At 52.8% G+C, this 12,928-nt stretch overlaps 1 protein-coding gene across 4 annotated transcripts; it reads left to right on the top strand.

Moving 5' to 3' along the window:
- Nucleotides 218–11,607, top strand: MPC1 (mitochondrial pyruvate carrier 1). Of its 4 annotated transcripts, none has more exons than XM_013984353.2 (5): nucleotides 240–442; nucleotides 653–656; nucleotides 9,901–9,997; nucleotides 10,640–10,772; nucleotides 11,107–11,607. In XM_013984353.2, the coding sequence occupies exons 1-5, from the start codon at nucleotides 372–374 to the stop codon at nucleotides 11,129–11,131; spliced, it is 330 nt and encodes a 109-aa protein (XP_013839807.1). In that variant the 5' UTR covers nucleotides 240–371; the 3' UTR covers nucleotides 11,132–11,607.

A 12,928-nucleotide genomic window follows, 5' to 3' on the forward strand; every position in this document is an offset into this window, starting at 1 on the left:
GTGACGCGGGTCGAGCGCCCACGCAGGAACTGTCATCTGCTTGGCTGGAGCGCAGGTGCCTAGCAACCGCCAGCCAATCGCCGCCGAACCGCGACTGTTTTACGGCAGCAGGCCTCGACCCCGCGAGCCGCCGAGGGGCGGGAAGGAGGTGTGCGGCGCGCGGGGGCCAATCCGCGCCCCCGCCTCCCGCTCTGCGCTCTCCCATAGGTTGAGAGACGGGCGGAGGGCAGCGGCCGTAAGGCGGGGCCGAGCTGTCGTGAGGGGTGCTAGCTGGAGGGTTCTGTGTCCGCGCTGTCCGCTCCGACTGGTGTCATTGGGCTCCAAGGAGCGTTGGCGGCGGCACCGAGGGCGGCGCTGTGTCCGGCACGGCCATGGCGGGTGCGCTGGTGCGAAAGGCGGCGGACTATGTCCGGAGCAAGGACTTCCGCGACTACCTCATGAGGTGACGAGTCCCCCGGGCCCGACCCTGAGACCCTTCGAGGGCTCCGGTGTCCGCAGCAGACGCCGCCGGGACGAGGGGCGGCGGGGGTGCAGACGCCGGGGCCTGGATTCCGGGGTGGCCGGGAGGGGGCTGCTGACGGCCGAGCGGGGTCCCGGGGTAGCGGGACGGTGGCCGGGCAGGGGCGCAGGGGCCCCGGCCGTGGGGGCGGAGGACGGCGGGGGAACCCCCGCCCCAGGGCGGAGGTGCGGAGAGCCGCCGGGCGGTTTCTCGGCGCCCCCCGCCCCCCTCCGCTGCACCTGCGGGGCAAGTGTGCGCCAGCTGTGAGGCGGTCCTGCCCCTGGCGCGGGCTGGAATTCCGCGGCGCCCGGCAGGTGAGTTGCAGGTGTCAGACATGGGCATGGAGCCCAGACGGGGCGGCCTCGCCTTCGGGTTTTTTCGGCTTAAGATTCAAAGCCTGGCACAGAACCAAATCTAAAATGTATTGTTTGATTCTGCCAAAGCTAGTGTCTCTCTAAGGGCATACTTTTTACTTTTTTATGTTTTCCATTAACCTTTCTTCTCCAGTTAGAAACAAAGGGCGTGAGCGGGCTGAAAGCCCTGAAGACCCTTTTTGTATTTTATTGTCACCTCTAATCTTGAGATACCTTCTCTTTGTTTCAAAATATTTAATATAAGTTTAAAACAGTTTTATATAGTTTATTTACTTAGGAGGATAAATTTTAGTTAGCTTTTGTGTGATTTTTAAAGCCTAGGTAAGTATAGGGCTCAGTATTTTTCAACAGTTCAGTGTGGTAAAGAGATAAAGTGATGACAGTCGAGGAGAGAGAAGTATAGCCATCCAGAGGGTACAGTATGGAGGCGGCTCCATGTCATCAGTATAAAAAGGATTCTTTTTTTAGGTTCTGAATTTTATGGCAAACACTGTTTACTTCTGATTTTAAAGAGCAGTGGCAAAAGAAAAATAAATGCTTGCCGTGTGGTAGACTAAATTTGGAAACAGAAGCTTCACTCTTGATTTTCCAAAAATGAACTTTCTGGGCATATGTAGGACTTTGATTAATTAAGATAGATGTTTAGTACCGTGGAGCAGAGTTTTTTTCAGATTAATGTTTTGGAAAAATCTGAGCAAAGAAGTTAACGTGAGGATGTGTTCTTACTCCTGCAGTTGTTTCTCTGTGACTTTAAATATTACCTGAGCTTTTACTAAGATTTCCTTTTTCGTATGCGCGTTCTTAAAAGTTTAGTATAGCCAAGGGCAAAACTGTGTGATATAATTAAGAATAAAGTGATTGTGGGAGTTCCCCTTGTGGCTCAGTACTTGCAAACGTGGCTAGTGTCCATGAGGATTTGGATTCGATTCCTGGCCTCATTCAGTGGGTTAAAGGATCCAGCGTTGCTGTGAGCTGTGTTGTAGGCTGCAAATGGGGCTCAGATCTGGGGTTGCTGTGGCTGTGGTGTAGGGCCCGTAGCTGTAGATCTGATTCGATCTCTAGCCCAGGAACTTCCATATGCCATGGGTGCAGCCCTTTAAAAAAAAAAAAAAAAAAAAAAGATTAAAAAAAGTGATTATATTTTAGCTCTGTTAGAAATATGCTGATGATTACCTAGCAGTCCATTATATAGGAAGAATGTGTAAAATACACATATTTTCAGGAAAGAGAACCCTACTTTTTAAATTTGTATTTTTTCTGGAGTTTCCGTCATGGCTCAGCAGAAACGAATCTGACTAGCATCCATGAGGTTTTGGGTTCGATCCCTGGCCTCGCTCAGTGGGCTAAGGATCCGGCATTGCCATGAGCTGTGGTGTAGGTCGCAGACGTGGCTCAGATCCCGCATGGCTGTGGCTGTGGTATAGGCTGGCAGCTACAGCTCCAATTTGACCCCTAGCCTGGGAACCTCCATGTGCCGCAAGTGCGGTCCTAGAAAAGGCAAAAGGACAAAAGAAAGAAAGAAAGAAATTTGTATTTTTTCTACTAGATAGGTTTCTGAGAGCTAGACTTTTCAGTTGAATACTTCGATATATGACCTAACCTTTTTTTCAAGAATTAACTTCATGTAGCTTTACTGTTTCTATACTTTCTTTCTCTCCTGTTACTTTAATTGATTAAGTGCTGACTAAATGAGAAAAGAATCGCAGTGTTCCAGAAAGTGCTGCCTGGTAGGGCACCCAGCTCAGAGTCAGAAGAATGACCACTAGCCCAGGGATCCTGGGCAGGCAGTCCCAGGGGACTTTGGCTGCCCCGGCTAGGAAATGGATTTAAGGATAAACCCAACTTGGTTGGGTTGTTGAAAATTAAACCGAGTGAGGGACGTGAAAATTCTTGGAAACCCCAAGTCACTATCTATTTCTCTTATATCCTGCTGTCTTTGTAGCAGAAACATTTTACGAAGTGTCCTGTTACGTGAAAAGTTACAATCTTAAGTGTCAGCGTTACTGAACCGAACTCGGGTCCCTCACCCGACACAGCAAAGCCAGTCTAGTGATGCCAGGCTGTGGGGAAGGAAGCAGCCGAGCAAGAGGGGCAGCTGGTGCCCAGCGCTCAGGAGGGTTCAAAGACACATGAGGGTGAGGGTTGCAGGCTGGTGATCAGCTCGTGGACTCTGTTCTGAGTGGTTGGTGGGGAGGGGACAGGGTGATGTTTGGGAATCTTAATCGTCAACCCGGTTCCAGCCAGTCTGGAGTCTGCTGCCTGTGGTGGGAATGGAGTCACCACATCCACCTGCAGGAGGTGCGTGTGCACGCCGGGGGGTTGGGGGGGGCAGAAGTTTCCTGCTTTGTGCAGAACAGCTCCGAGGTGGGTGTCCAGGTGTCGTGTGTGCTGACAGTCCTTCAGGAGGAACCAGGCCTCTGTTGTTCCAGCTCTGATGGCTTTTCCTGCTGGGCTGCTTTTCCTTGTTTCTGCCTATTCCCTCCCTTCCTTCCTTGCTTGGGCGCTTAGGGGAAGGTCTCGGAGACAAGCCTTTTTCTACAAAGACCTGAGGGACACGGAGGGGCTTTTAAACCTGGGAAGGCCCTGCAGGTCCTGCTCGGTTTCATGAGGTGTAAAGCTCTGTGATTTTGGCCTGAAAACACTTCTGTGGACTGAACAGATGAAGTAAGATGTTCGACTGGCCTTGCTTTCCCAAGGGCGGGATTTCATGCTGGCCTGCCGCTCAGTGGTTGAGGGTGGTTTGAGGGCAGGTATCACTGCTCTCACCGGAAGCTCTTTTATTAGCTTCTTCCCCTGGAAAGAGCATCCTTCCTCCTGGAATTTACCAGAGGAAAGCTCCCCATCTCTTTGTCTAGGCTTCTTTCGCACAACCTTCGCGTTGCCCTTGCAGAGGTGAGTGGAGCAGTCGGGGCCCCTGTCACCCACCTGCTGTCCCCTCAGGAAGCAGGCTCCGTGCCTTCCTGCTCCCCTGGCCAGCACCTTGCTCTGCACGCTCTGCACTCCGGCCCACGAAGATTCTCCTGTATTCTCCATCTAAAGACCAGCCTGCCAAAGGGTTGAGATGTTTTCCAAACGAAAGCTGTCGTAGAATTTTAAAAAGTCGTTTTATTAACAACATAATTGAGGTTTTCAGCAAACATATACAGTCCTATTTCACAGATTATAAACTCCTATCACTTATATTTTGTGAATAAGGTTTAAGTGTCTCTCTTACTACCGTGGATTTCCACGTGTATTTTAAAATGTTTTCTTCCCCCCATGGAGAAGCAGGAGTTAAGGGAAGAGGCTCAAATCAAAGGCAGTGTGTGGACTTTGGCTCTGGTTTGGGAAAAACGGCTGTAAATGGCATTACTGGGACAACTGGAACATTTAAAAAAGGTTAAGTAGTTAGGGGCAGTTTTTGTTGGATGTGATGGCGGTGTTATTCCACCTAGTGATAAGTTGGGTACCAGGTTCGAAACCCAGTCCTGTTGCTTTCCAGCTGTGTGGTCTTGGGCAGATGGCTTAGGTTGTGTGCTTTGGTGGCTCTGTAAGGTCGCAGCATGCAGTGCCTGGCAAAAGCGAAGGCTGGTTGTTGTTGTTGTTATGGATCTTCTGGGTTTGAGCCGCAGGTGCCTGGTCCTCCTTTTGATGCCTTTCACCTTTCCTTTCACTGATTCCTTCTGAAAATCTTGAATCAGGCACTTCTTCTATCTCTATCCTATTTTTTTTAATACACTATCTCCTCACATACCTTATGGGTGGAGTAAAAGAAGATAACTCTTTTCTGCTCTTCTTCTCTTCTTGCTCGTTAATTTTGGTTGAGAAGAATACATTAGAAGGGGCCAAGAAGTTGCAAGAGGGGACACCGTTTTAGCAAGGTCCGTGCAGGTTTATCCTGGAGGTTGACTCCCCTCCTTAGAGAAGGGAACGGATGCACGTGTGGTCACACGTGTTCAGAGTGTGTCCACAGAACGTCTCCTCCAAGTCGTGGATGTTGGAATGGGCCTCAGGCATCAGATGGCCTGACACTTCACTTGCCAGGAAACACTGAGATCCCGGCCGAGCAGAGAAGTGGCCACCCTCCGGACCTCAGGCTTGGGAGGCCAAGCCGGGAGTGGCGGTTTAGGGTCTAGAGGGAGATGCTTTCAAGAGACCGTCTTGGTACCTGTGTGTCCGCCTCGCCACGCCCGGCTTTGCCTCCCTGCTGTGCGGCTGACCTTCAGAAACCGCCGAGGCTGAAAGTGTCGGAGCAGAACTGCCCCCGGCACTGTTTTGGCCTCCAGTTTAGTTTTGACCAGCCAAGAACAGCTGAATATCACCCATTCCGATAGTTAATCCCCCCCTTTTTTAACTTGCACTAGAAAATGAGGTCACAGTGGGTGAGAATAAATGGAATGAGCATTTGCGGCCTGTGAGAGAATCGCGGTCTCGAGTGTCTCAGGATCTCACCCACTCGGTGACACAAACAGACCGTGCTGGCGGCCACTGGGACCCTCTGGGTACTGTACACGCAAGTCCGCTGGGTTACTCACAGCACCTGTCAGTAACTCTGGAAACTGAGATTGGCAGTGCCCTCATGACAATAAAAATGGGCTTAGCTGAGATCTTGGCGCAAACGAGCCGGGTTCCAAATGAAGGAGAAAGACAGTCGTGTTCACGCCACGCTGTCCCCCCCACCAAGCTCACTCTTAGCTGGGGAGGCCGAGGTTCTCCTTCAGGAGACTTCAAGGTCGTAAGTAAACCAAGAAAAACCTTTACACATGTTGGAGGTGTTTATAAACCTCCCCTGAAATCAAACAAAGGCAGCGTAGGGCTTGGAGGGAGCGCCAAGGCTGTGCCCCGCCGATTCCGGTACTGCGGCCCCTGCGCCCGCGGCAGTTCGTGTGGCTCGTAGGTGTCTCTCTGGAACGGATGCTCGTGCGCCCCAGGAAGCTTTTCATTTACCTTTTGGCTCCGCACAGTTAAGCTTCTGCGATTTTTTGACCGCGTGGTGGATTCACGTTTTGGGCAACTGACGTGGAATGAGGGATGTTGAGCGCCGGGGTCTGTGCTCCTCGGGGACTCTTCTCAGCGTGTTGTGTGATCCACGTTGCTTTTGTGGTCCTCGTCCCGGGTGCTTTCGGGGTGAGCGGGGGACGGAGCCGGATTGAACTCCTTCCTCACACTCCTCTCCAGTCGGCCCTGAGGCCATGTCTGTGCAGCAGGAGGATTCGGACTCCTGTACATCCCAGCAGAGGTCCTGAATGGAAAACCAAAGTATCCCCACATGGACAGTCTAGATTTTAAGAACCACATCTGTTTAAATATTTTTGTGAGGAAAAAGCGCCCTTGGCCATGTGCAGATGCACACAAGCGGTGTCCCGGTCCCGCACGGAGGAGGCCGGCCCCACGGGTGACTCAGTCCGTCCCCACCCGGGTTCCGCCCTCTGACCTGGCCAGGAAGTCGCCTTCTCGCCCTCAAAGCCCTGTGCTCTCCTGGACTCGCTATGAAATACCATCTGGGTGACGAAATTTGTTAGCACAGTGGAAACATAAGCTGCTAAAGCTCTTCACTTAACGGTGAAAGGCAGGCTCTTTCTAGGCTCTTCACATTTCATAACAGAACCTGCTTGAAGCATCATCAACAAAGACTCTCATTTCAACTTTGGGGCGTTCCCCTCGTGGCGCAGTGGAAACGAATCCGACGAGGAACCATGAAGCTGCGGGTTCGATCCTTGGCCTCGCTCAGGGGGTTATGGATCCGGCGTTGCCGGGAGCTGTGGTGTGGGTTGCAGACGCGGCTCAGATCCCGTGTTGCTGTGGCTGTGCTGTAGGCTGGCGGCTACAGCTCTGATTCGATCCCTAGCCTGAGAGACTGCATATGTCACGGATGTGGCCCTAAAAAGACAAAAAAATAAAGTAAAATAAAATTTGGGAAATTGGAATCTCCTCAACCCCCTAAATCAAAGCAGCTGGAGGAGCTGTTTGAATGTGACTGTGTATCAAGGATTTTATCATTTTATTTCACGAACTTTTTCTGTAGCTACACTTTAAGGGTTTGCCTTCACAGAACAATTAAACTATATCCCGGAAAGAAGAAATGCCATCTCAGAAATCAAAGTAATTCATTATGAAACTTTTGATGTATTTCTGATGGGTATTAAGTTTACCGTTCAGGGAAACAATTCACTTAACACGAAAAGATTTTTCTCTTCGTTCACTCGGCAGAGACTTTTTGAGTGTCTTGTGAGTGCCAGGCACCACTTGCCCCAGAGCCCCAGCGTGCACAAACTGTAGGATTACATACCTACTTTTCGGGGCTCCCGTTCTGCTGACAGCCTGGGAGTAAGTGAAAAGGGAGAGTCAGTTGCCCGTAGGATTCTGCAGCCTTGGGTTTCTCTCCAGCTTGTCAGTTTTGTAGAAATGCCCGTAAACTGGTGCTGTCCAGTCTGAGAGCCACGAGCCACGAGGTGACGGAGCTCGGGGACTGTGGCCTGAGGTGTGCCGCAAAGTCAGCACTCCAGGCCTCCTCGGAGCCTCGGCAGCAGAAGAGAACGTAGAATATCACCTGCGTTGTCACAGATTGTGTGTTCAAGTGAAAATATGTTGAAATATTAGAATAAATTAACTCTTGTTTTTTACTTTCGTTAATGTGGCTTCTAGAAATTTTTGAATTACGTAGGTGGCTTCTATTTTCATTATTTTTTTTTGTTTTATTGACCACGCCCGCCGCACACAGAAGTTCCCCGGCCAGGGATCGAACCCACACCCCAGCAGTGGCCCGAGCCCCTGCAGTGACAACGCTGGATGTGGCTGCTATTCGTGATTTGCATTATATGTCTGTTGGATAGCCCCACTCTAAGGATTACGTTTCTTTTTCATAGAATTACTGTCTATTTTCATTAGGTAAAAGTTATTGAAAATCTCACTAGGTCTTCTCAAGAAAAAAGAATGTGCTGCTGACATTGTTGTCCTTTTGCTGAAGCTTGAATTATGTGTGAGGCTGAAATAACCTCATCATCACAATCTTTCCAGATAACTGATCTTTCTCTTCTTTCCCCCCAACGTCTCTCCTGTCTGAACCTCGGGGACTCCTCACAAAACAGTACGGTAAGAACCCTGTTTCTTCTTCATTTCAGGCTTTCGCACATTTTCTCCCCTGACAGAGTTGTGGACGCCACGCCTGGCCTGCTCTGGCCGAGGTGGCACACCCGCCACCAGCCTCGCGGTGACGGGCTCGGGGCGCCTCCAGTGGCCCCGGCTCCCCGGTCGGCTCGGGACACTGCCCTCTGCAGGACCAGTGCCCTGGCTGATGCGTGTCCAACGGCACAGACCGAACCTGCCCTTCCAACAGGGAAGTGAGAACTAGATGGAGAAGCTGTGTTACTAGCTTTTTTTCTAGGGGTAGATATTTCAGTGAGTGGTGTTGAAATTCTTTGCACTTTTGTATTCTAAGGAATACATCTTCAGTGTATCTCGGTGCTTCTAATCCCAACTGTATACAAAGCCCTGGAGCTCTCCTTCGTGTAACCCGACACTCGTCACACGAAAACAGTTAACGCTGTCGCATGACCAGAAGGGGCCCCCAGCTTCTCAGCTCTTGGGTTTCATGCCCCGGCCTCTTCGCTCTCAGCCCCAGCTGTGAGCAGGGACACTGTGTCCCCGAGCCCCCAGCGTGCAGCCCAGTGTGTGTGCGAGATGTGTCGTCTCGAGACCACCGTGCAGAGCAGAGCAGAGCAGTGGGAATCGAGTAAACAGTAAACCACGGGACTAGACTGGCGTCGGCCACAGAGGAGGGGAGGCAGAGGGCCTGGGATCACAGCTGAAGGCGAAGTGACGCAGAGAGAAGGACAGGCAGGGAAAGACGGCGACGAGGAGGGACAGGCCCCCATCGCAGAGGCCTGGGGGTGGCGGGGGGAGACGGCCCAGCCCTCGTCTGGGTTCAAGACGTGTTTCAGCTTCAGCAGGGAGCGTCCTAGACAGAATCTGCCCTGAAAGCAGGACCCATGAGCCTCCAAGAGTCTGTAGAGCACAACTGTGCCTGAGTTTCAGGGTTCATGACTCGGATGTAAGTCGGGGAGCCATTCAGGCAGGCATGGGCCTCAGGCTTACATGAAGCGTGTTATATAAATGTTTCAAACACTGTTAGAGCGTGACAAAGGTGATTCGCAGGCGTCTGTCCTGCCTTTCCCTTGTTTCTCATTCTTAGGACGTTTTCGGATGTAGTAATCCTCAGTCAGTGTTAGAAGTGCAGTCTGGAAGTGTATTCTGCAGCCTGAATTTATCTCACACGCTCTGATAGACATGAGACACTGCTTAATATCCCGATAATGGAAAGGGTGTTTAGCAAAGAAATGTGGTTTCCTTCTCTTTTAGAGTAGTATTTGCAAACGGTACATAAATAATGTTTATTTAATGGGAAGAGTCCCTGGACTTACTCCAACCTCAGAAAGTGAGTTGCATTGGCGTCTGCTCTTAAACAGGCACAGCTTCACTTGGCTGTCCTGGGGTGGCCGCCGCTGTAGATGACAGCCATTGGTCCGCCTTTTAAATCTACGTTGTTGCTGTCACCTCACAAGTACTTTTCAGTCTTAGTCTCTTCTTATCCAGGGCTCAGGGTGGAGATTTTTAGGTTCTCGGATCCTCATACGGCTCCGTGAGCTGAAGGGCAGTTTCTTCCCTCAACAAGTTACTTCCTTCAGGAAACATGCCCAACCGAGGGTCTGCATTTTGAGAGATGTTGACAAATATCTTCATGAAAACTTGGCGGGAGAGAGAAGTTTTGATAGGTTGAAACACTGCCTTGTAGAGCGTGGTGCTAGCAAGGTTGACACTGTGGCCAGAGTGAGTTGTGTAAGAAGCTGGCCTCCCTTGAAAACTCTCTAGTGGGCCAGTCCGAGGTTCCCTCGGTGTGGTCGGGGCGTCGGCGGCACCTCGTAGGCAGATACGGGCACAGCCAGCAGCCCGGGCAGTCGCCCGTTTCACGTCCCCGTTGCCGCTGAGAGAAGCGCGGCTGCTCTCGGCTGCGACTGACGCGTCCTGCCTTTCTCTCCTCGATTCTTGTAGCACTTCTGGGGCCCGGTTGCCAACTGGGGTCTTCCCATCGCCGCCATCAACGACATGAAGAAGTCCCCCGAGATCATCAGCGGGCGGATGACGTTCGGTGAGGGCACAGCGGCGCGCGGCTGGCAGGGTTTCCGCGTGTGTGCTGGCAGCGCCGCGCGGCTCCTGCTTCCGTTTCAAGTCTGAGCTCCAGGGGCTGCGGGCGCCGCTCGAGAGTGACGGGGGGCTGGCGGCAGCGGCCACCGAGGGCCAGGCCGGTGGCGGGCAGGCCGGAGCAGGGGTGCCGGGTTTTGAAATCCGCATCTAGGAGGCCCTGAGGTCCTGGGCGCCTTGCAGAGGCAGTGCACGCAGGTGAAGGACGTGTCCTCTTGAACCTTAGTCGGACGCTAGTCTGCTTGAAACCCTGACAGTTGATCGTGGGACCGCTGTTGGGGTTCAACGGCAGTTCCTTCAGATAACGGGCTATAGCATATAAATACGCACGCACAGTGTAACTCGGGGGGACCGAAGCCGAGGTCGGAGCGAGTGTCGGCGCCCTGGCATCAGGCGCTTGAACCGGGCGGGCGGTGAGTGACAGCGCGCCTCCCAGCGCGGCCTCCGGCTCGGGAAGCAGTTAAGCGGTAGCCTTTACCGGCTCCAGAGGCTGTCACGGAAGAGATGGTGTTTCTGAGGCGTGTGAGCCCGGTCGGCCGGCATCACCACCGGAGGTGGTAAGTCGCGGTCTGTCTCCATGTCCCCGCAGCCCTCTGCTGTTACTCCCTGACCTTCATGAGATTTGCCTACAAGGTCCAGCCTCGGAACTGGCTCCTGTTCGCCTGCCACGCCACAAACGAAGTGGCCCAGCTCATCCAGGGCGGCCGGCTCATCCGGCACGAGTAAGCACAGCCCGTGGGCCCCTCGTGTGCGGAGGGACTGGGGCGGGGGACCAGCTGGTCTTAGAGGCGTCGGGGGCAGGCCTGAATGTGCACAGAGCAGCCGCGGCCGCTGGGGAGACGGGCCGGGACAGAACTGAGCTGAGTGGGCGGGGACTGCGGTGCAAGGACGAGTCACTTAACTAGCGCTTGAGAGTGACCTCGAGAGAGGATGGTACTGTTTCTCTCAACTCGCCCTGACTGCAAGTAAGCCTGAGGTAAGGGCTCCTCCCCCAGCCCCTGAGGCTGGCGGTGAAACCGGGTTTCTCACTGACGTTTTCCTGGTGCTTCTTCCCAGGATGAGTAAAAAGGCATCCGCATGACAGTGGAAAACGAAGATCCGGCGTTTGAAGGATGGCAGTGCCAGCTGCTGACACTCGGGTTCCGTCGTCATGAGTAGTCTTGCTAAGAACAATATGCTGCATGCTCTTTTTACTAACCAGACTATTTTTCTAGAAACAGCAGAGCCTCTAAACCAACTCTGCGGCCTTAAAAGTGCTAGATAATTCACTTCTCTTCAGCAAGAGTCGCCCAGATGTGCAATCTGTGTAATAATTCCCAGTGATGGTTTTATCTGCAGTAATGTACTAATGAGAACCCGAAGAGAACGAAATCTGTAGCCGTTGGCATTTACGTACTCAGAAATCATGGCCTCTCCTCTGATGACCCCGAGACAGCCGACAGCTGGCCTTGCCTAAGTCACATTGCCAATGTTTGAAAGATGTTTGTACTTCCGCGCAGTGTACAGTGAGATGCTGTAAATTAATGGCAATAAATGATTTAAAGATTTGTCAAATGAGTACTGTTACAATGCCTTGCCATGTTTCAGAAACGGAAGAACTATATCCCTGAAAAGACAATTAAAGATGGAAAATGGAGCTCCGTGAAAATGATTCAGGAGTTCCCCTTGTGGCTCAGTGGGTTAAGATTCTGACTGGTATTCATGGGGTGTGGGTTTGATCCCTGGCCCCACTCAGTGGATTAAGGATCTGGCGTGGCCGTGAGCTGTGGTGTAGGTCAGCAGCTATAGCTCTGACTTGACCCCTAGCTTGGAACTTCCATGTGCTGTGAGTGCGGCCCTAAAAAGAAAAAGCAAATGATTCAGGGGTTCCTGTCGTGGCTCAACGGAAACGAATCTGATTAGAATCCATGAGGACGCAGGTTCGATCCCTGGCCTCGCTCAGTGGGTTGAGGACCCGGCCTTGCCGTGAGCTGTGGTGTAAGTTGCAGATGCAGCTTGGATCTGGCATTGCTGTGGCTGTGGTGTAGGCCAGTGGCTACAGGTCCGATTTGACCCCTGGCATGGGAACCTCCATGTGCCGAGGGTGCAGCCCTAAAACGACAAAAAAAAAAAGATTCGGGTGCCGACAGAAGTGAGGAGCTGGAAAGCATCCGTGGTCCTAGCTCATCTACAGCAAATGTTAGAAACTGCACCTCGAAACTCGCCCCAGGCAGCTGGCTGTGGGCTCTCCCGCAAGTGTCCCTGGGCAGGTCGTCTGACATCCGTGCTGTTTTCCGGAGAAGCCTCGGGGATTGCAGCCCGAGGGATGTCTCGATGCCTGGCCCTGTGCTGGGCAGGGGTGGAGCCTGGCCACCAGGTGCTCCCAAGGAGTCGGACCCAAGGACAGAACGTGTCCCTGGAGTGCTGTCCTGGCGCCTGGGCTTGTGTCATGCAGTTGGGCTGGGGTTTTAAACCCTCAGTGTGAGCGGCAGCAGGATTTCCTGCTCTGGCTGTGATGGAGGGGCCGTGGTCGGCAGGTCTCACCCCACAGCCCCGCTCAGCCAGCTCGGCGCCTCTGAATCACTTCTGCCCCTTCCTTTGTTCCCTGCCAAGGCACTGCGGTTTCCAGGGTGTTTTCAGAATCGGTCTCTGCCCCTGGGTGGGGAGTGTGGTCTGAGGTGGGGGGACTGAGGGACCCGCAGCAGAGCCCGCCCCCCTCCCTCAGGCTCCTTCCTCCACACGCGCTAGACCTGAGCTCGGTTAAATGAACCAACTCAGAGCCTGTATGCAGCGCGTTCTGCCTCATCCGCAGGTAAGGGCTGCACAGGCATCAAGCTGCAGGTGCCCAGGAAGGAACAGCTGCCGCCTTGCACCTCTGGTCCATCGCTCTGCAGTCGCC

This window comes from Sus scrofa, chromosome 1 (genome assembly GCF_000003025.6).
Source record: "Sus scrofa isolate TJ Tabasco breed Duroc chromosome 1, Sscrofa11.1, whole genome shotgun sequence".
Taxonomy (NCBI): Eukaryota; Metazoa; Chordata; class Mammalia; order Artiodactyla; family Suidae; genus Sus; species Sus scrofa.